At 38.7% G+C, this 25,000-nt stretch overlaps 1 protein-coding gene across 1 annotated transcript; it reads right to left on the bottom strand.

The window, feature by feature from the left end:
- Positions 1-4: 4 nt before the first annotated feature.
- Positions 5-17,444, bottom strand: LOC121297934 (ataxin-1-like). Its single transcript, XM_041224570.1, has 2 exons — positions 17,305-17,444; positions 5-1,617 (listed from the first exon to the last, which is right to left on the bottom strand). Exon 2 carries the CDS (start codon positions 1,472-1,474, stop codon positions 5-7), a length of 1,470 nt encoding a protein of 489 aa, XP_041080504.1. The 5' UTR covers positions 1,475-1,617; positions 17,305-17,444.
- Positions 17,445-25,000: the final 7,556 nt, after the last annotated feature.

The raw sequence follows: 25,000 nt of genomic DNA, 5'->3' as shown, positions 1-25,000 counted from the left end.
TCATCTAGAGCACACAAACCTGAGTAGTGTGATCACTCAGCAGGACCTGCAGCTGAGTGAAGCCAGGGTCTGGGCTCTCCCTGATCCTCTGCACGGTGCAGTAGCTGAGACGAAGCTCGGGGCTGGCGTCCGCACTACACATGAAGTCCTCCGTGTGCATGTCCTCCACTCTCCTCAGCTCTCCCGTGGACAGCTGGATGAGGGAACCCTTTGCGAAATGAGGTAGGACTAGGGGGGGTTTGGGAGCTGGAGAAGGGGAGGGAGAGGAGGCAGAGACAGTGGTCCCAGCCTCAGTGTGTGAGGGATGCCCGGCGGGAGAGTGAATCGAATAATCGATAGGGATTCCGGGAGAGGGGTGCTGGCTATCACTACCGGAGCCCCCCACTGTCAGAGGGACTCCAGGTGGAACAATCCTATTCGAAACTGAAAGGAGCCCTGAGGTCCTGAGTGTCAGACCTGATTCTCCTTGCTGGCTGTAAAAGGGGATAGCTGGGCCCTGTGCAGGATCTAGATGGCTGTAAATGGAATAGCCGAGGGGAGGACGCTGTATTCCCATATAGGTGGATGAAGCTGGCAAGCCATAAAAGATTTGAGCCCATCCAGTGGAGCGCACGGGGCTCACCTCGTCTAGAGCAGCATGCTTTGCTCTCCTACTCTCTACGGTGGCCTGGGCATGGGAATGGGATTGGCTGAACAGCCGTTGGTCCTTTCTGTAGTCTGCTGAATGGGAGTTTGCTGCTTTGGACGGCCTGCTGTGCTTAGAAGAGGCGGTATCCAACAATCTCTGATCTCCAGGGCATTTCCTCTTACCATTGGGGTAGTTCTCAGGAGCTCTGCCCTTGAAGTGGTATTGAGAGAAAGGATTTCCTGGCCCCAGCGCCGTCCCATCAAACCCATTAGTAGCTTCAGTAGTCAAGTGCTTCCTGTGGCCATGCAGGGGATCCCTAGGGGAGGGAGGCTGCTGGCGGGGTTGGGTGCTAGGCAAAGGAAGTGAGGGACTGAAGGACTGCTTCCCTGCAGACAGGTGAGGCCATAACTCCCTTGGATCGACTCCATAACCAGGCTGGTACTCGCTGGGGGCTCTGTGGGCTGACTGTTGATTTGGGTCGTGTTTCCACCTGGAGGTCAGCGGAGGGGCTCCGGGATGGAGGAAGCTGTTATAGGCGGCAGAGGGGTCAGCAGTCCTGGCGTAATGGCTCCCCCACAAGACGGGGTCTTGCTGTGCTGCTGGGACTGAGGTTAGCCACTGTGGAGCAGTTAGGTTATACGTGGGATACTTCAAGGTCAGAAGTGAAGTGCTGCTGCAGTGGGCGGGGTCCTTGGCCTGGGGTTCTGTGCGTTTCCTCCACTGCGGTGAGGGCTGCTTGAAGGAGTCTTTGGAGGGCTCCTCGGCTGAGACTCGCTGCTTCGGGGCCTGGAACTCTCTCTTCTTTGGAGGCAAACATTCTTTCCTGCGATCTGGAGCCGAATTCATTTGGCCTCGCGGCAGATCTGTGCTCCCACAGGCTGGTCTTAGGTCACATGGGCCTCTTGCGTGAAGATTGGGTTTAAAGTTGCTGTTCGTTGAGGCAGCATTACTGGCTCCTCACAGAGGATGAAGCTTCATTTGTAGTTCACCTGCAACAGGAAAACACAGAGTTTGTAAAGTAGTGGTAAGTGTTTGAAGTGCAAACATCTATCCATGTGTCTGCTAAGTTTCTATCTGTCTTTATTTAGTGGTGTGATGGTAGGGCAGGGGTGCCCCAGCACGCACACATTTGAAGTGAAGACTTGAAAACATTGAAAAAGACACTTTGTGGAATCCAGAACAATGACATTTGAATCTACAATATTAGCTTGTGCAATGAAAAGGTTATTAGCAGATTGCGCTATTTTTCTCCATGGAAAATGACTGGTTGGGTTTTTCTTGAGTATGTTGTTCAAGATGTTTCAACGGATACAAACTTAATTAAATTGTCTGAAAACTCCAGAATTTGGTGAAAAGCCCCTAGCTGTGGAAACATGTTAATCGCATTGCAAGCAACAGTAAGAGCACAATATTTTACCAACTTAGTGGAAAAGAGCACCCGGGGTTTTCCTTTTCAATTGCTGGTACTGCACCGGCAATTTAAATACTCTGTATGATTTCTCCACAATATTGGCACTGAATTACTGACGCACACATGTGTCTGTTTCCAGAGGGGGCAGGGTGGATGGGGGGTCACTCTGTATATCCCACCCTGCAACAACCCCCATAGCAACATCCTCCCCCTTCCTCTGTGCTGAAACCCTGCAACCCTGAATAATGTGGCAGCATGAGCAACCCAACAGGTAAACTCCACATAGCCACAGTGTAACACTTTACATGAAGTGCCTGGAATTACCGTGGATTTACACAGCAGTTACTTAGTAAATGCATGTGTACTTACGCACAATTGCAATGCTAATATGCATCGCTACAATGTACTTAATGTGCACAATATATAAGTACACAATTGTATCAGAAAAGGGTTACGGTTAGGGTTAGGGTTAGAGTGTGCAGAAAGATTAACTTTACAGTTTTGCAACCTTGATTGTAATCTTCTGGTCTCAATGGTGCTGCGCAAGATCAGCTCTGGACAACAGTTTTGCATCACCCAGAATTTTAGGATTGAGACATCATTTTAAGAATTTTCTTTTTTAGATATTTTATTTAACTTTGTATAATCAAAGAAATTGCTAAATGATATTGTAAAAGTCTACCAGAAACCATAATAGTTTTTTCGTTAAGTATGTGGAAAACTACAAAGCGGCATGCTGTTCAATATGTGACTTTCGACATTATTCAGCAGGTTTCATTCGACTTTATTAAGCAAAATGTTTGATTTCTATAGGATGATGCAAAACCTTTGGCCACAGCTGTGTAACACTCAGTAACCAGCTGAATTGGATCACTGGCTTTTCAAAGTCCCGTTTAAACAGTAATGAAGATTGACTTCACTTCAATACGTTTTGTAAATGGATTCATCTTGTGGGTCTGTGTACATGTGTATAAGAGCACTGTGCTTGCCATGCATTCTCCCTTATTTTTAAATCTCAATGATGGGACTATTACTTATTCAGAACCCCTTAATGCAGCCTATTCTCGGCCAGGTCCTTACTTAGACAGTAAATCACAGCCCAGACATTAAGCACTGTTTAGAAACAGGTGGAGTGGGTAATACAGTAAATCTTGAATATTTCAAAATGCAAAGCAGCTGCTGTAGCCCTCTGTTAACATTGTTTCTACAGTCTACATTAGGTACAATGTTAAATATACTGTTTCAGTAGCTGATGTCAAAGCATTTCAGAGCAGAGCACTCCAGTCACACTGGAAGGCATAGTTTGATAGAGGCTAACTACATTGAAACACGCTCCATCAAGAAGCCTGGGCTTATAGGTTTAAAAGATGCCATGGCTTTTCTAATGTTAAGAGAAAGCTAACTCCCTAGCTGTGGACCAGGTATGCCATATAGGATATATAGGTAAATGCAGTGCTGTGCTGGTCATTTTTACCAGTCAGCACAAGATTGTGGGCAGTGCAAATGAAATAGTCAAATCTGTTATATTTCATCTCTACTGTACAGAACTGTTTGAACTCCATGGGACGTGTTCTGCAATGTTGAACAGCACAATTATATCCATGGATTTGCTTTCCCTTTTGGAGGTGACTGCTGTAAAGCTGTGGATATTGTAGACAATCAGTAACTGGTATTTGAACAGGAACCCTGAGTGCTTACTTGTCATCAAAAAAAAGGTACTATTAAGCTCTGCTTTGTTAGGAAAAGTTTGTTATGTTTATTATGGATGGTCCATCTTTACCACCAGCTGTTTCTCTGAGTAACATCATACAATTCCTCTTGCTAGGTGCATTAATATTAGCACAAAATAGAATATTTTAGATGTTGCAGCAAACCGCAGACCATAGAGCTGACATCAGCAAAGGTTTTGCGCTCTGCCAACTCTATTGCATTAGAACCAGCACTGGCTTTTTACAAAAAACAATATTACCCAACTTAATGGTAAGGAAATGAAATTACTAAATGCATGTCAACTGACCTCTGTTCAAGACCACGACATGCCCCATTGAATCACTGTTCAGTCTTCAGAGAAATCGGATTCCTGCAAATCCAATTGAAAACCGTCCCAAAGACTTAGCCCAACAGACCAGTTCACAAGCGCAGACTTGTGTAAAAAACAAAAACACTTTAGTGCAAGACTGGATGCTTTGTTTTTTTTTTCTCCAACTAAAAACAGCAGCAGTGTGAGTGAAAGTTTGCTTTTCTGTGTTGAAGCTCCTGAACGCTCCCTCAAGTGCAGTGTGTGCAGGGTGAGTAATACTGAGCTCTCACAATGCCATCCGGGGCCCACGTCAGCTCAGTATCGCCACAGCACCGGCCCGCTTACTGCCACCCACTCTGATTACTCAGTTAGAAAGGGCAGAGTGGCCAATGGGAGACTGGAACAAGAGTCTTGTTACTGAGACACAGAACATCAACAGAAAGAGCTGGTGGAGCCAAGCTCATCCCACGCATTGCCAGGCCCCCGTGGGGGGGGGGGGGGGATCTGACTCAAATCCATACAGGCTCTGCAAATATCAGAGACCCACAACAGTTAATGTTTGGAGACTTCTTATCTTGATGGCCTTTTATATCTGATTGTTATGATTACAGCAAAAGATGCACTTTTAAAATAAAATGCATATAAAAACACGTTTTTTTTAAGGTCCTGCAGATTAGAATGCATTATTTATAATCTGGCATTCATCTATGTGTGAATTACATCAAGTAGATTATTTTTGGACGGGCCACTGAAAGTTTAAAATAATGTGTTATTTATTACTAAAAGCATATATATATTATATTCATATATATATATGATATCGCAGACAATATTATATATATATATATATATATAATAATTATATATTAGCGTAATCGAACAGCGTGTCTGCTTATGTACACAGACAAACGCAAACACACTGACAAGAGCCTACAGCTTGGGTCAGCTTATTAAGACGGCAAAAACAGATAATGAGCTGTGTGTCTGTGTACAGTAACACTGAGGCAATAGAAAAGCAACTGTTTTGAAACTAACTTCAAGATACAGAGGAAGTTTTTGTCTAGTAATAAAGTTACCAGTGTAGCTGAAACTCATTGTAAAACCCTGATATGCTTCATTCTATAATGAAAGGGATTCCAAATAATTCTCAGAACACTGAAGGGGTGCAGTATTGCAGATAGAAATTGAGCAAATAAGGCTTTTGTGTTGTAAGTGAAATATTTGGTTTGTGATGATCATTTTATAAAATTGGTATAAAATTACACATAGGTGATTAAAACCTCATAGCAAATTCTCACTCACTGGTTCATCAAAACTGCACAGTCCATTCCTTATACATAGCATTCAAACACAAATCAGTAAATGCCCATGGTTCTGAAGATAAAACCATCATTAGCCCGACCAACCGGAAACTCTTGACAAACCACCCATGACCTAGATTCTTATAACCTTGATAACTTGCTAAAGAATGTTCATTCCAACTTCAAAATCTCAATGTACACACACACATGTGGTTTAAGTTTTAATGTGGATTAGTTAGGCAGTGCGGATAGCTGATAGAATAATACCAGAAACGCTACATACCAGTCTTTGTATGTCTTTTTTTTTTACTAGTGTAGAAAACTGCCAAGTCTCAAAAAACATTGTCCACATGCATAAGAAATATGAGCTGCAATGGTAGTCTAATGATAGACACACACATGCATGGCATATCTATTGACTGTTCATTAACATGTAACTAAGCTTCAGCAAATGGTTACTTGCATGAATAATATACTTGTTTATGACGCTCAGAATAAAGTGCTACCCAGAAATCTTAAAGAGAAGCAGATGTAAGGACAGCAGAGCCATTACTAAAATGTCACTCTGGATTCAATAGCTCCACAGAACAGGCTCACACGTCGGCTTTGAAAAGGTCTCCCAGATCAATGCTAAAACAGTACAATGCTTGTTTTTTTTCTGATGTGCTTGTGTGTTCCAGAGCTTGATTAGCGCTGACACCAAACAGATATGAAACTGCATGCACAAGTATTCTTTCACATGCGTACAACGGTGAGCACAGCAGTCCAATTAGAGCGAAGAGAAAACAGTGGGTGTGCAAGGCAGGTCCTCAGGGTTCTGCGTGTCTTTATCTGTGCCCATCGGTTTGTGGATGCAAAGCCCCAAAGGTCAAACTGCTGATTGAACTTTGTGTGTTTTTAATAGCAACTACTCAATCCACACTTGCAAAACTTCCAAAAAGTATTTTTAGAAAAGTGGCATTCAGTAGCATTTGTGTTATTTTGATTGTGATTATTTGCTCTTATCGGTCATGGATCTGTTTTATAATGCGTGTATGGTTTGTTTTTTTCAACATTATGACAGATATAGTGTTTTTAAAATTTCAAAAAATGTAATAAAATATTCATGACCGACGGGGTTATTTATGATGAGAATCAAACTTTCAATCAGTCAGCCTTTCAGCATTTAGCTTGTCAATTATTTAGATTTATAACACAAAATAATACGGCATATTTCATAACAAGGAATCCTCTTTGAGACGTTCAGGAACGTTTTTTTTTTTTTTTTATTACCAGTAGAGGTTATAAATATTCCCTACACAATTCTTAAAAATCACAACACACTTTCTAGCTACACCTTTTCTATTATTGCAAAGCATGCCTGCATTATTGTTTTAAAGGTAATATCTGGTAAGAGGAGGTGTAATATTTTCAGGGTATGATTACAACATGTCTGCTAAATATTTAACATGGGTGATCTTAATTTAGTATTGCTATAAAAAGCAAATGGCAAATGAGAAATAAAAAGTGGTAATTACATTATAACCAAAGAACGCTATATGCTACATGTGACTTGTTTTGAGATATGTAGTAAAACTACTACTACACACACACACACACACACACACACACACACACACACACACACACACACACACACACACACACACTGTTGCTTAGCTGCATGATGTGTGCTTCTCTAGTGTTCAGAGAGATAGCCTTACAGTATAAATAGACATGTTATTTAGTTAAATTAATACCACAACTCAGTACTTGTTAAGATACAGGGCAATATTTATAAAAAATACTCCAAATGAATTCTTAGCATTCTAAAAGGTTACATCTTTTTTTTTTTTTTTAAACAGTAATCGTTTTGTATCCTCTGATAAAATGTAACTGATAAGCTGCCGCATTTACAGAAAAACTGAAGTATTTACAGAAAAAACTGAAGAGATTATCCTTCTTTCCAAAAGCTCAGATATTATTATCTATATTTATATATATATATAATATATATATATATATATATATATATATATATATATATATATATATATATATATATATATATATTATATATGGTTTCTAGAGGAAGGTATCCAGGTTACCAAAGAATTTCTTTTTGTCTGTTAAATTTAATGTTTATGTCCATTTACTATAACATTTCACAAACTACAGTGTAAAAACCAAGTTCAGTTTTTAATTCCAAAAGGCATGCTCCAAAAAATTTAAGTATAACAAAGGATGTCACTTCTTTACAGTGGAGAAAGTGTCCACCTATAGATTGTTTCCGTAAGGACATGCTATCAAAAATTTCTAATAATATTCACAAAATACTGTCTCCAAAAACTAATTATATAAATAAGTGACATGAAAATAGTTTTTTAAGAATATCAAAAGGCATGCTATCAAAAATATATATATCAAAAGATGCTATCAAAATTATATATATAAAGATATTATCAAATAAATATCAAAAGGCATGCTATCAAAAAAATATATATCAAAAGGTGCTATAAAAAAAAATATCAAAAGGCATGCTATCAAAAATAAATAAATCTGTACAATTCTTTCAATAATGCAGCTGTATATCCGTGACATGTTTTGTTTTTACTGGATAACTTTCCGTTAATTTACCAGGTTACTGGATTCACACAGAGACAAATAAATATACGTCAGAGATGTTTGAATTGTAAGCAAACAACATAGAATCCATGCATTTTAATGGAATGGAATTACAGAATTAAACACGATATATTATGGCAGGGAAATTTCTACTTCATACTTGTATGAAGTAGAGAGAAAATATCATAAAATTAGAATTATTACATACAATTAGAAGCAATTGATAAACAGAAAAAAAAACTGTGTTAATAAACAAAAATAACGTTGCTTTCTTTTTTGATTTTAACTAACATAAATTCAAATATATCCTCACTGTCCCTGTAGTATTGCATATTTAATGAAATCATATTTTCACATTGCCAACCCTGCTATTGATAGATGCATGTTACACACGTTATCTGTTCGGTTTACTTTTAATATATACACAAGATGTGCAATGAAACATATTTAAATGTATTATTATCTGTTGACGAAAATGATATATTTTAATATGTTTAATCAGTTCCAGACACATCATAATATTCTAGATTCATGTGGACTGTTTTTTTTTTAACTAAAATGCCTCTATTTGGTTAATAATACCCCTCAAAATAAATTATCCACGTTAACATTTTAAATAAAAAATACAGTATGCAGCAGGCTGTTGAGACAAGCCTTTTTTCAGTTAAAAAAATGATAGCAAAAGCAGACTAAATATCATTTCATTGTTCAAATGACTTGCTTTTATAAAACAGCAGTTCAGAACATGCTTAGAAAATCAATCATATATCTATCTATCTATCTATCTATCTATATATTATATATATATTTATATATAGATATATATATATAATAATATATGTGTGTGTGTGTGTGTGTGTATATATATATATATATATATATATATGTGCATAAATACAACATATGTGGTATATAGTATATATATATATATATAAGATATAATATATATATGATATTATATATATATATGGTAAGATTAAAGTATCAAAACATGTTACAAGAGTGTGATGGCTTGACATTCTCAACATTTCAAGTTTGTCATGTCAAGATCACAAGATAATTGATCTCTGGATCTCAGACATTTCAAACTGTTATTACAAGAAACTGCCCAAATAAAAATCTGTAATTACATCTCTAACAACATGTGATTAATAACTGTGTTCTTACACCACAGTTAGCTTATTAGGTGTAAATCAAGTCACATAAGGCCCTATTCACAGCATTTACCCTGATGCTCAGTTTCCATTTTTTTGTAAAAGGAAAAAAATATGCATATGTATTGTTATATGTTTTGTGCCTTATGTGGTTTTTGTCTATTCATAATCTTTTCTTTCTGTAAAAATGGGAAGTACGCAAAGCAATTACACAGTCATGCACAAACTGCATAAACAGGACTATACCCTGCAGTCTCTCTCACTACCAAATGTCCCGACGCATTTCAAAAACATCTCACCTTTCACAAGGGATTTCTGTTTAAAAAATATGAGCTGTAGAACATTTCCAGTGTTAATGGCAAACTAAGACAAACCCGCCTGTTTGGTTAGGAAGGATCGTCAGCTCACCAAAACAACAGCTGACAGCACAAGCCCTTACTCTTTATGAGAGAACGTTCTGGCCTGCCATTAACACTGAGTCCAGCCCCAGTGGAATAAATAAACAAATAAAGCTCCCCTGAGACTCACATTCCATGAGAAGAATATGCACCATTTTGTGCTTGTCATGCAACCTTGTATTATGTACGCTTGTGTGTGGGAACTGTTGCTACTAATTCTAGACTTGGTAAAATATTTAAAATGTGAATTAATAAATAAGAAATGGTAACTTTACTTATTTATAGCACACGACAGGGGAACAGTGTCGTACCCAGAGCTGCCTAGGTCAAACAGAGGTTTCAAGCTATAGCTGCAGTATTTATATGACTGCTCGGTACTTTCTATTCAACCTCCAAATCTAGGTTACTTTGCAAACCAACAGAGAAAATGAAGGAGTCTTTTGTACTTTAACAGAATTTTTACATGAGCATCAGCATTAATGATACAAAAAACAACCGAGGACACGGCCTCAGTGGCCTCATAGCTAGTTACAGCCATGCAGGGAAATCAACAGGAGTACTTTGGAAAACACCTACATCCGAAGCATCATGGCGCCCTCTGTAGGCCACTTACAAATAGACACCCTGTATATCTCTATTGAGTATTGTGTTCTGCACTTTATATATTTAAATGTGTTTTATATTCAGTGTGCTTCTCGGAAAATGATGGAAATACTTTATTGTGTGCGTGTGAACAATTTATTTTCAAGTTTACAAATAAAAACGTACCTTGATTGAGAATCTTCTAAGTCATTAATCACACTTTGTGGCATGAGAATATTTCACGTCAATCTTATGAAACAAGAAACAAAGGACTTAGTGGTTTACATCTATGGCCAAAAGTTTTGCATCGCTTAGAATTTTGGGATTGAGATTAACACACTATTATATATACAGAGATTTCCTTTGACTTCATGAAGCAAAATTAATTCATTCTACAGGGCGATGCAGGACTTTTGGCCATAGCTGTCCAATACTGAATAAGGCCTGGGCCCTGTTCTAATTCACTGTCTCAATATTCGAGTAAGAGAGCGAAATAAAAGCATTCATTGATTTCAAAGCCACACAGTAATTACCCTAAATACACTGTTTTAAAACAATGGCTGGTTGTACTGGGTATTGCATACATAATCTTCTAGGGCTGGTAGAGGCATTTACTGGAAAAGCCCAGTGCTGTGGAATATGAAGAATCAGTCCCAAGGTAGACAAACAGGGGCAACAATACCTCCGTGAGCTGCTTTAAAAACTGTTATTACCCCACTAAATGCGCTGAGGTCAAGCTATCCGGACCACAAAAACCACATCCTTCAGAAAGCTTTGCTTACATGTGTCAATACAATTGTGTTTTGCAGGTATTTGTTCTCATGAATTTCATTAAGATTTGCTCTTAAACATCTCATCACAAAGTCGCGCAGTGTTTCCTGCCTCTCAGCGCTGGCCTTTTCACTCCTTGCTTGTGTCTGTTAATATTCTAATGAGTATCTTTCGCCAGCCCTGTAGCGGTTAACGCTTTATTGGGGTCACTCGACCGATAGACAGATTGGAGGCGTTTCATTTTCAATCTTTTTTTAATCATAAGCTTTGTACAAAATATTGATTTGTGCAGCATTTTTAACTGGCATCTACCTGTTATTTCAAAATTGTGTTTAACAATATTGTCATGATAACTTTACTCTATTTTTGTTGACTGCAAAAGGTTAAGTCTAAATGTAATGTAATTGTAATAATACATGTGGTTGTTAAATTACATTGTAGTTACTATGTATCCACATTGCAATAACAGTGCAAAGACAGTGCAGTTATAATTAGATAACCCTAGCCACACGCTACAAGCCAGTGGTATATTTACCACATGCTATTAATGCTTAGTTACAGGGTAATAACACAGATCCCATGCAATAAGACAGTATTCATATTTAATCTATTTTTCAGTCTTCATAGAACATAGATCCAGCACATGCTTTTCATTTTGTTGTTGGTTTTCTTCTAAGGGAGGATTGTCTTGAAGCTGCCCTGTTAGGATCCCTCGCATTACAATACAGACAGGTTCTTCAGAGACAATGAGATCAGCAGTCAACCCTGCTTCTTCATGTAAAATGGCTGCGCTTGCTTAAACTGCTGTGTAAAACCCCACTACTCCCCGGAAGGAATCTATCTCCTGCAGCTCATTTTCTTGTTACTAATAGCCTCGGACACTCTGTCTGAAACACATCTAATACAGTAAGTTAATAAACAGGTGGAACACCATCGCCTTCTCGGGTGATCAAAGTGTCAGCTGATAAGAACTGAATCAGGAGCTCTTTTGATTGGCTCAGAGGGACTTTCTGATTGGTTTTCAAAGGGCTGCTCCCATGTTTAGATTTTGGAACGCTATTGGAAGTTCTGGAACTTGAATCGTGTGGTCCTACTCTTTAACTCTGCAGGGGCTGCAAGCTGATTGTAGCAACACGTTTCCTGCCCAGCCTGCTCTGATCAGGCCTTTCTCTTGAATTGGCTTTGACGCATTCAAATTGAAACCAAAAGGAGATGTAATAGCAGCTGTGATTGGTTGTATTGCAGGAGGATTCTTGGAAACCTGTACATTGTTATTTGATTATCATTAGCAGGGCTGGCAGGAGAAACTTGTTTTTAATTCTTTGCAATACTGCATGTCATTTTTTTCCAGCTGTATGTTAGTTGCTTGTTTAAGCAATGAGTTAGCAAAGCTAAACGTCAAGCTCACTTATGCTGATACTCATGTGATCACAGATGCTGACAATCATGTTGATATGCTGATCGGTGAAGATTGAGGCAGGATCTATAAAAGTTACTGATACGTTCCAGACTTGTTCTTTCTCTCTCTTCATTATCACTCACTAATACAAAGCTCCTCCCCTTGCTACCTTGCAATCTATGCTTCCTAGCTAAGAGTAAGGCAACACCACACACAATTTTCACCTGATGAATTCGCCTAAAAACATGATTAATAAAAAATGTGAAATGCATGTTTCGTCTTGCATTAACATTACTTTTAACCGGGGAAGTGGTTTGAGATGTTGTCTTGCAGACAGACGGTGGGGGACTTGTGAGTGTGCGGGTGGCGACCGCTAACTATAAATACACTTTAAATATTAACACAGGGCATGCAGCTTAACATGCATAGGCAAAAACAAGATCCATACATAATGGTGAAGTATGCAAATGCAGATTCTAGTTCTGTGTGACCAGTCTAGAAATGCTCCTCTACCTTTGAATTTGCATTGAGTGAAACCGCATCGCAGGATGAATGTGTGTTGGTTTGTTTCCATTGCACTGCGCAATACAATTCAACTCACCTTTCTAGAGCTCTAGAAGGTTAAGCTGTCGTGGAGCACTCCATAGGAATCTCTGGAAAGAGTTTGTTGGTTGCTCAAGGACTGTCCTCCTTCATTATAAACACTATAAAATTGTGCTGAATTTAGAAACGTAATAAATAGGGCGACAAACGTCTTTCTCAATGTCTTGGAAATGGGAGAGAAAGTCAAGACTAAAAGAACGACAAATAAGCAGATTCCCTATCTCATGCTCCAACTTGCCCATTGGAAGTGACATTACATCTTTATGACATCAGAAATGCAGTGACTGATATTAGACATTTTGGGGTGTCATTATTATGAAACCTACTCACATAGTTAATATCAACAGTGTGCTTTCTGCTGTGCATAAACACATTTCAGTCACAAAAACAGATGTTATGTTTTGTTTTGTTTTTTATTACCGGTATTAGATGTCAAGAAATTAATCATCATATCAGGAACATGTTTCATAATCAGAAAAGTATTTTTTGGGGTATCAGAAATCGTATTCTTGATATAAACAATGGTGACACAAGAATCATAGCTTAGTCATAGAAGTAAAAGAATAGAAAGACTTGCAGGATGTCGATCTATGCATGTGCGAAGTGCATCATTCAAAAAACTAAATAAACCACAAGTCTCAGAGGTCCATATTTTAAAAAGCTGCTTCTATGCGTTCTGGTTAGAAGATACTGGTGGCAAACAGTTCACAGAGCTGAAAGATAATCTCCATCCAAAGGTACCAGTAAAAGCCTGCATCTGCCTACCTAGAAATCCATTCATCTGCCTTTCTATTTAGAAATCCAGCCATCATTGCATTTGCCAGTTATTTAAGAGTAAATATAATACACACTTTTAAATTGCTCAGTGTTGATGTCATGAGATATATCTGTTTTAAAATACGCCTTATTTCTGCTTTCCTGCATGCAGCAGTGTCACTTAAAAAAGTTTTGCCCGACACTATATGTCTGAAGAGTTAATGGCAGGCATGATGGGAAGCTGTGATTGTTCCATCACAGTGTCTGCAGAGAAATAAGAGAAGCTGTGTGATCTGTCAGGAGCCAGGCTATAATTACACTAGATATAACAACTAGAAAAGCAAATATCACAGCGAAACTGAGAGACAGGGATGTTTGTGTGAGATCTCATTAATTCTAAATACCTTCTCGCCCTCTGTTTGTCTCTCTCTGTCTCTCTCTCTCTCTCTCTCTCTCTGGAAACTTAGTCAAAAACAGGGCAAACACACCATTTAGCAAATTCAAAGAATCAAATGAGTTCCATATACAATACAGAATAGTTATACATTCTGCAGACTTGTGTGTGACTATGATCAGTACTACAGTATTCCCTAATGAATGCAGCTTCAGAGCTACTTCTTGGGTTTAGTTTTACATACTGCCGTTCAATTTCAGAGGTCTTTATTACTGATCTATAGTATGTCCAATCAGAGGTGAGTGAGGGAATGGGTTATGAGTTCCTTAAAGTGACAGTAGCCTAGATACACTAGGCTGTATTGTTTAAATGCATTATCCCAGTGGTATACAATTACAAAGGCCCAACCAGGAACACAAACACTTCTGGAATATACTCAATACACAAACACAATTAGTCAAAACCTAACTGAAGAGCCTTATTAATTATCTGGCTAATGTGTCCAGCAAAAAGAATAAAAAGGAACCTTTAGAAAATCATATACGTTTCAAACATTTTAAGTGTATAATTAAATCTATGGCATGTGGCCTCCCTAATTGACTGGTCGTGGTGTGTCTTGCAGGCTATGGGATGGGTGCTATGCATTATACTGCTGCTTTCTGAGCTCTGTATATTGTTTTTCACCACATCCTTTCCAGTGTGGGCTATCGGCTAGATGGGACTGAGGTGCAAGGCAGTGAAGTGAATCAAAAAACACAGCGAGCCCTCGCCAAATACACATGCTGCTTACACATAGCATTGTTTGTGAGCTGTGAGAAGCATTCAACAACAATACTGCAGTCCATTCAAAAGTGGATTTGAGCTTTTTCAAGCTGCTCGGAAGATCTTGAAATCCGGTTTCGCTACAGGATGCCTGCTGACCTGGGACGGACTCTTTTATTAATTTAAAGATATCTGATTCGAGTTAAGTGACACTGCAGTTTGTCTGAACATGCAGCAACAGCATTGCAGTTTGAGATCCTTATATGAATATCCTGCAGTTGATGAAGATAAACAGTTAATCTGCAGTGTGCACCCGGCTGTGTTTTGTATGAACTGACAAGCCATGTCGCCAGTTCTTAAGAAGATGATTTGGCAGAGAAATGTGTAACCTGTGTCCTACAGCACTGTGGAACAAGCCAGCTTCATCCGACTGCATTCCAGTGCTATGAACAGTTTCTATTGATGGGAGTGTGTCTAGCAACAGGATTTTCGTGCATATGTAACACCCAGTTCTGACTCATTTACACATGGCATGAGAGTGTGCCTGTAAAAATAGGTCTTAAAGCAACACCAGCCCCAGGCAGGAAAGCCAGGAGGAAGGGAGTATCGTGTTCACAGAAAGAGCATGAATCTCAATAGGAGACTGGTCACCTCGTTTGTATCATTCAGTTAGGACTAAAATGATTTTTTATATCCAGTTGCGAGTTTAAAAAGTAGTTATTATTATTATTATTATTATTATTATTATTATTATTATTATTATTATGATTATTATTATTATTATTATTATTATTATTATTATTATTATTATTATTATTTATTATATGTTTTTAGTAAACATAAGTTACCACGAATACTTTCAACTTTGAAATTCAGCAGGAAATAAGTGTAATTTTCTTCTAAGTTTGGAAAGCGTTTTTAAACCCCAGTATTGAAACCAACCCCCATTTAGAAACATTCGAGGAAGGTTTCATGAAAATGACCTGCTTTATTTATTATCAATAAAAGCTTGGAGAATAAGGGCTCAGTATTTGACTGCGTTTCTAACTGCATTCGATTCCTATCAATGCCATGTTGTGACCCTTGAGGGTCTGAAGCGATCAAGTTGTCTGTTTATCGCTTTGCAACACTGTAGTATGGCATTGTGCATTAACAAGCAGTAGTTACATTACAGTACATTTTAATGACACATTACTAGTGTACATTTTCATGTTCTACAGTAATTAATTATAGGTTTCTTATAAATGCCTAAGCTACTTCAGGTTATTGCTTTTTCATATACGTGCTCTCTCAATATTGGCATTATCTATAATACAGTTCAATTAAATAATAATAATAATAATAATAAAAATAATAATAATAATAATAATAATAATAATAATAATAATGTTTTATATTACAGGGGTAATAAAGTAAATAATAGGGTAATATAATTAATATCTCTGCTTGCCAGAGTAATATCAGTTAATACTGGTAAGTTAGTGATATGGTTAGGGAGAATTTTTTTTTATAAAACTGCATTTAATTGCTCAAACTTAGATGCCCACTAATTGTCTGCTAATTACGTAATGAACTGTATATTATTTAGCACAGTCGTAAACCACTGTTCTTTAGTGCTAACAAGAAAGGGGTTTAATAATCTGACCTATCCTGGTTATATCTTATATACGCTTAACATAAAGCATTACTATCATAGCAAAAAACTGCCTTCATGCTAAAATATTACTTTGGTGTCTCCGATTGACTGCTTTAAGATTGCAGTATCCAAGATAATACCAAAACACTCAACATAACTTTTATTTTAAAAAGGGTTTGGTATATAAATACACACAGCACACAAACAACAACACTGCAGGTCCTCTGGGGAATCTGCCAGAGAGCAAATTTCCAAAAAAAAACAGTTTGCTGAAAATAAAAGCACTTAAAAGCACTTAACTATTGCTTTTCAAACAGCAAAAATTAAAAAAAAACAGCCTATAACATAAATACCTAATTCCTGACAGTATCATAATGCCTATAGGAGAACTAAACATAACAAATATGAAACTACCACACACAGCCCATTTAAAATTGATAAATAGATTTGCTCTTAGTGTTAGCGCCTGTCTGTCTATTTATAGGGCTTTTAGCTGATAGTGCTGAGCTGAGCTAAATACACAATCTGGGAGTTCTTAAAACGCTCAAGCTGTCAAAATAACAGTAGCTGCTGGGAAGTAGTACAGGTGCAGGATTAGCAGGCCAATCACCTCTGAGGTGGCCCTCTTCAAATCTGTTGTTGCTCAGCCCCCTCTGTGCTGTGGCCATTCTGCTGTACCCCAGGCATGCACGAGTCATTCAGCAGCCTGCACTTGTCCAAACTTGTAGCTGCAAGTGCTGCACTGTGCTGTACTGTAAACTGCACTCGAGTGCATCCTTCCTTAATGTAAATGCAGGCTGGATAATGGAATAACTTCCACCTTGCCGAGCTGTAGTGCATGGAGAACACTGTCCTTGAGTAAGTAGCTAGATTGTAGTAGCCTACCTTTTCTGAGCGAGGTCCGTGTTTCCTCTTGTGCTGTAAATAAGTAAGAAGGGCTCTCCTTTAATTGAATGGGCTACAACAGTGTACACACAAACATCAAGCTTTGAGAGAGCTGCTCTCTCTCTCTCTCTCTCTCTCTCTCTCTCTCTCTCTCTCTCTCTCTCTCTCTCTCTCTCTCTCTCTCTCTCTCTCTCTCTCTCTCACTCTCCCTCTCACTGTGGCTGCGCTCTGTACTGGGTGTATAATTAGAACAGTCTCTGTTGTGATAGTCCTCAACGCAAGCTGATTGTGGGAGGATGCCTGCCTCCTTGCCTGCCTCTGTGCCTGCCTGTCGTACTGCCTGGTTTGGCAGTCTGCCCAGAAGCGCCTCTCATTGACAGTTCCATAGCTATGAATTCATCAGGGTGACACCCAGCTATTCACTACTCAGAGCTGACTTCACTTGGGTTGTAGATAGGGTGGAAGCAGTGGAGTACACTCAGGGGATTCACTAATATTAGTAGCATTCATATATTAAAACTGGAAAGGCGGCATTTAGGCAAACTATTATTATTATTATTATTATTATTATTATTATTATTATTATTATTATTACTATTATGCACTCTAAATGTGCATTCCTCTTCATATATTTAATACTAATACTAACTAATAATTCCATCAATAATATAAAGTGTCCGACTCAGATGTGATCAAGTTTGAGCACGCTTCTGAGCACAGTAACACTGGATAATGGAGCCGCAGCAGCTCAGACTCATTTTGCTTCCAGTCTGCTCCAGCGATGGATTGGACTGAGTCACATGAAGTTTGTGCCCTTTCAGGACACAGGTCTGTAGCCATACAGCCATACAGAGAGAGAGAGAGAGAGAGAGAGAGAGAGAGAGTCCCAGATGGACCCATCCTCCTACACTCTCATTTCTCTATTACCACAAATATCACTTCTCTAATTCCTGTTAATGTTTTTGCGCATACAGCTGCCACTGCTTTATGAGACAGCTTCAGCATCACTCCTCGCTGCATTGAGTTTCTGTACGCCTTGCAAAGTCCTTCTTTCCAAAGCAAAGCCTGCAGAGCTATAAAGTGCTCAATGATAGAACAAGTAGTAATACTAAATACGTTTGGTTTGAATTATTACAAATGTCTCAACTAGAATTGAAGAAAGACTTCTAGCCGAAATCTTTGTCAGAGAACATGTTACATAACAGGTTATCTGTGGTCAAACAGTGTTTCGAGATGCAACCATAATCTCTAGTCGATCTGTACAAGTAGTTTGAGAAACATTTTGTTACAAAAACTTATTTAATGACATCAACAAAATGACAGAATGCAAGCTGGTACCCACTATGAGGAGCTTCTGCAGGAAGTGAAACCATTGCTCTCAAGATCTGCAGAGGAAATTAAAATGAAACGCTGAACTTTTACACGAAAAGGGGTGAAATTTGTTCATTTCCTGTATTCCACTTACTGTGAATGAGGTCATAATAGAATACCAAATCTACAATCCCAAAACTCAGAGTGCAAACAGTACGGTGCCAACCCAACAGCATAGCGTTGCAACAGGGGCTACTTTTGAAATGTTTTAATGCTGTGTTTTAATTACCAAAAATAAAAAAAAAAAAAGCTGGATTCTCAAAGGTATATTCTCCAAATCATCCTCAGCACATTAGGTTTTCAGATAGTAAAACCACACCAAAAACAAAAAGTCTTTGTAGTATGTATAGCAATTGAGTTTTGGATGGGGTGCATTTATTACCCAATAGACCCCTGGAGTCATTGAATGGCCATTAAATGAAAGCTCTTTAGCTCAAAGCCCTAGTTGTTGAAAGCACCATTAAACCAAAGTAATACTTTGACTTATCATCAAACAGACTGCAGTGAGTTATCAGTGAATGTAGGAGCAAGGAGGGATGGGCAACTGTAACTTCAAACACTCAATCATTCATGATCAAACTAACCTTACCTGTGACCTTAGCATAGAAGTACAGTAATATGCAAACTTTCCTCTCTGCGTTTCAGGGCAGCAGCTAACTCAGAGAAACCAGAAACCTGTTCAAACATGCTGACTCAGTAGTATTTAAAGTGTGAATATTGGGTGGGCTATTTTTGTCTCTAGGTTTCTCTCTGACTGTGCAGTCGGCTGACACTGTGCAGGACATGCTGGGGCTGCAGATCACAGTTAGTGTTTTACAGCCCAGATTCACTAGTATCTCATGGGCTGGGCCAGTGTTTCTCAGGTAGTGTTGTCTGCTATCACACAGTGCAAGAGCTTTTCCATTCTTGAGCTGCACCAGAAAAGAAGCCTCAATGAATATTGCATTGGGTTAGGCAGCAACAGCAAATAGAAACCTCCCTGGTGGTTGCATTTGAGAATCCCTAGTCGTTATAACTTGGAGAGCTCTAGTGTTCTTGTTAGGATTTTCAAACAGTAAGGTGGCAAAGCACACAACTCCCCACACCCTCTGTACAGGTGTAATTTAGAACTACCTTTTTAACACTGTATTGATGTTTAATAGATGATGTAAAATGTATCAACGAGGTATCACAAAACAAGTTATAAAGTGTAGGAACAATATTGACAAATGCATTATTAATGCTCGTTTTGATCTTGCAAGCCCGGTAATGGGTTATTTGATGCAGATAAGAGGAAAGTTATATCCAGGAACTGAAGAACCGGCCAGAGACAAACAGAAGGCCCTTTTCCCCAGTTGTGTGTGCGCTCATCTTGGAGAATCTAGAGCAATTCATGAAGTACAAACCTGCTTAGAAAGAGTACCAGCGAGGTGAGGGTGCCACAGAGCTGTAGCAGAGTAAAAACATCAAAGAAGGCTTAGAGAGCTTAGAGTTAATAGTTACTAAAGCATGTGTGCTAGTTTGGAAATTGCCTTGTAAAAAGATATGCTATTTTTATTTATTTTTTGGGGGGTGGGGGGGGGGTTACCAGTTATATTATACAGGTTGGCTCAATCAAGTATCACTTGTCAGATGTCAAGATGCTGACACCTAGCATCACCTCTTCACAGCATCAGACTGGATCAGATCATCTTGCATACAGCACTATGGTTTGCATGTATTTTCATTGCAAAGCAGATGGAGGTGTCAGTGGGTGTTATGGAGGCTATTTGATTGGCTGCAGAAACTGTAGGTGCTGTTTTACAGTAAATGGGTCGTATTCCTATAACTCGATTGACTGATGAACTAAATACAATACCTCTCCTTAGCATTGGGGCTTACTGCCACCAGGGCTGTCATAATGATGCATTTTGACAGCAGTTTTTTAAAAGGTAATTAGCAATTACTGTATCTGCAGTAGAAGAAACATCGAGAAATCAAGTTTTCAGACAAGCCGTGAACCCTGTGCACTGTAAACAGCAGAAGACATGCAACATTGTGTGTTCTTGACTTGACATGGGCTGGAACACACGCTTAGCATGCATGTTTGCAAATGTCTTGTTGGATTGGCTCTGGGGGTTGCTTTGCACCATGGGAGATGTAACCTTGGGTGGAATAAGAGAGCCAGCGGGCGTATTTGTCATCGCTGAGGGGAGGTGATGACAGGGTGGTCTCAGAAAGCAGAGCTACAGAAAATCAGACGTTTCGACTCCCTCGTGAAAGGAGGCTTTTGCATTTGCAGTGCAATAATATCCCACAAAACAAAAGCTCCATCTGAGCCCCCTGTCCCCCCCTTACATGCAAATAATCAGAACAGTGTATTCACCTATTCCATGACCTTTAAGAGCTTCACAAGAAGCACGCCACAGTACCACTGAGGTCATCACTTCGAAAAGAAGAAACAGTGAGAAAGATCAGCAGTGATTAGTCATTAAATATATGCAAATAGTGCATTCTGATGATATTAACGCGCTCAACAGATAAAGTTAGCTTTGTTTGAGTGACAGTGTCTCTTTCGTTAGACGATAGGGCCTCTGGAAGTTTGTTAACAATGTATACAGGTTCAGTTTCAACATGCAGGTGAGGTGAGATACACACTGTGCATTTTAGAACAGGAACATCGAAGCTATGGAACTGGCAATAGGAACATTACATCAGAGGGAACTGATAGAGGCAGTTAACAGTACACATAACAGCAGAACGCCCCGTCCACCTCATGAATACTGAAGTTCCCCTGACCTGCATAGTCAAAATGTACCTGTGCTAGTTTAACATGAGCTAACAAACAAAAAGATGAAATAGTCAGCCTCTGCTCTGATTTTCATAACCGTATACATGTAAGTACAAAAAATATTTTAATTGTAAAATGATTATAAAAAAAAAAAACATTGGACAACCTTTTAGTGCTTTAAGTAAGCTCTAATAAAGAATGGTGAATATTTGCGGCTTTTGTTGCTTGTGAAACAGATGCAAGTTAAGAGAACGCATTAGTATTACCACACCTCCAAGCACTGGAGAAGGACAGGTATAATTGTAGTGCAGTTTCATACACACACACACACACACACACACGGGTGCATGCATTTACACACACACACCCTGACACATACACAAACGGGCGTGCGCGCTCACAAACACACACACACACACATACACACACACACACACACACAGAGAAACACACACACACAGACAAACACACACAGAGAGACAAACAGACACACATAGAGACACACACACACACATAGACAAACATACACACACAGACAAACACATATCTAGAACACAAATCCAATGAGTGAGTTGGAGGGCTAGCTTGTATTTTCTTCTATTGTAAGTGCTGATAATGATAATAATAAAATTGTTATTTATTGGCCTGTGAAAGATGTAGTGTATGTAATCTTCATAACACCACATATTTAGCAGCGGTGTGACATTTGTAAGAAGCAAATTAAACCATCTGGCTCTCATTAACAGCCTACTCACATCTGATGAAACAGACTTCGGGTGCATTTTGAGTCAGAGCTCTCTGTCCTGCCCACACATATTCTCTGAGCCGTAGCTGAAGAATTGTTACATCTATTTAAGAGCTGGCTTGTAGAGGTTAAGAGCTTCCAGAAACTGCTAATATTTGACATTTAGGGAGATGGGGCACTGAGGTAAGACCAGAAATGAGAATTGCCACAATGCTTTCTAACCTCTCCTGTGGTTTCAAATGCATAAGTACAATAACAAAGTGTGACTATCATCCATTTCGAAAAACAAGTCTGATCTCGGTATAGTTCAGCAGCACACCAATATACTGCAAAATGAACACAAACTGAAAATATCACACCAGTATACTGCAACACTGACACTATGCTATAATGTTTCATGTTATTGACAAACTAAGATCACTCCAGCTTGTGCTGAATGTGTGTTAGATTAATCCCTGCTCAGCTGAGGTGACATCTGTTGTTTCAATATTGTTATTAATATAAAAACATGCTTTATAATACATTATAACCGGTATGGCTTACAACAGACCTTTATTCTTCAGTGGTACCGAACCGAACTGTGCCACAAATAATTTTAAGGCTTTATTTATATAGCGTAAAACTACAAAATAAACAGAAGACCAAAAGAGATATGTTTTGAGCTTAGACTTAATCATACTAACAGACTCAGCATTCCGGATAAAAGATGTATTTTACATACGTCATTTGCAATCAAGGTACTAGGATGACAATGCATTTTCAGTTAAAGGTTGAGGATTTTTTATTTCTGTTTGATTGTTTAAACTTTTGCTGCATTAAATGAACTGTACTGAACCCTTACAATAATAATAATAATAATAATAATAATAATAATAATAATAATAATAATAATAGACCTTCAGAAAGCTGTTTAGAGCTACATTACACCTTGAAATGAGACCGTACACATTGAAATCCACAGTAGAGGACTGTATATATAATATTTGATTTATGTTTTAAAAGCAATTTCTAAATGACTAACAACTGTGAATCCCCAATCTAGCTTTCAATACACACACTGCAGAGTTGTGTTATTCACCCTGATGAATATCACGCTGCTGTGTAATTAACACACAAAGAAATAATTTAAAAAAAAGTAAAACTAAAGTTTGATTCCCAATATAAATAAATGCAGGTTAATATACAAGCCCAAGCTGCTTGCTGACGGGAGCGTGTGTTAAAATCACAAGATTAAGAGTAAGTCAGAAACAAGCAGAGTCGACGACAGGACAGAAGGTTCTTCGACTATCACCAGGAAATGGAGAAATAAAGCTTGTCGCGACAACAAGGGGGGAAGGCATGTTATAGAAGCTGGTGAGGAATCATTTTAATTCCACTAAATCTGTCAACCTTTTTATTTTTTGTATAATTATACCTCGATGAAGGTCTATTCCAAATGAAAATACCGACAGATTTCAAAATGACAAAAATAAATAACTAAAACCAGAAGCTGGAGTGCTCATGTATCTTGATTTTTGGTTCCTGGATAGTCAGTCAAGGGATTTAAGAGGCCTGTTTTTCAAAGGAACTAATAATGTTATCCCAGGACAACGCTAACAAGTGAAAACCCTTCCTTTTACTCCTACAAATCTGGGATGAAACAGTAAAAAGGCAGTGCTAGTAATAATGAACCTGATACTCTGTAAGTATCTTATTTGATGTCCACTCAAGCGTGCTTTTGTCAGGACCTTGCAGTTCTTGATTTGTAATAGGAGAAGCAGGGTTTGTACAAAACGAGATACAAATCTGAGGGTCACTGGAAGTGAACCAAGTAAAACTGACACAAAACAGTATGAATAACTTCTGCCCTTCGTCTCCTAGCAGTCAAGACCCAGAGGGCACTACCCACATTGTAGGCATTCCTCCAAAAATTATAGTGCCTGATGCTATGGGAGCAGTCCAGCAATAATGACAGTGAGACTAAAGACCATTGTGTCAGCACTGAGCAGAGTATGTGAGGGGCTGTTAGTGAAGCTTCATCAGTGATATGGACCAGTGTTCTGCTGAGAAGGCTTTATCAGGATCTTACAGGGTACGATGTGGGCTCTGAAACTGCTTAGCTGGGGAACGTGGACATGCTCCCTCTTGTGGTCTCGGTCAGTAATTGCATGTAGCGAGTCAGTAATCCAGATGATGTTGGCTACAGAGGGTAACTAACGCACTATTGAAGACCATCTGGGTCTAAAAACAATGGAAGACCATCCCGGTCACAAACGTGTTATTTAGTACATGTTTCAAATATTTAGTACAGGTTCTAAGCAGATCACTGAAAATTAAATGAGAATCAATGAGTTTAAATATAATTTTACAAATGACCAGCCCTTATGTAGAAAATGCGTAGTTCATTTACATTTATGTAGAACACCTAGTATTTTATGTATTGTGATTGGTCCAAATCAATCCGTGTACTAAATGTTTGAAACGCGTACTAAATAACGCATGTTTGACACGGGTGGACTTCCATAACACACACACACACACACACACACACACACACACACACACACACACACACACACACACGCACACACATACACACACACACACACACACACACAACTACAAAGTCCTACAGGTAGTGAGGTTCCCAACGCCCTGAGAAGAATGAATGAGCCACTTTCAGAATGTCATTGTCATACAAGACAGCACACCCGGCCGGACGCAACGACAGGACAATGAACGTCATCCAGTCTGGTGGATCTGCCTGGAAAGCGTCTCAACAACTGTCCACCACAAGCTGTTCAGACCATATGCTTTGACACTATTGCAAAACTGAACTGAAGTCTAAAAGA

The sequence above is a fragment of the Polyodon spathula genome, chromosome 23, assembly GCF_017654505.1.
Source record: "Polyodon spathula isolate WHYD16114869_AA chromosome 23, ASM1765450v1, whole genome shotgun sequence".
Classification (NCBI taxonomy): Eukaryota; Metazoa; Chordata; class Actinopteri; order Acipenseriformes; family Polyodontidae; genus Polyodon; species Polyodon spathula.
Note: the sequence above shows the minus strand (reverse complement) of the source record. Positions and strands in the feature narration are given on the sequence as shown.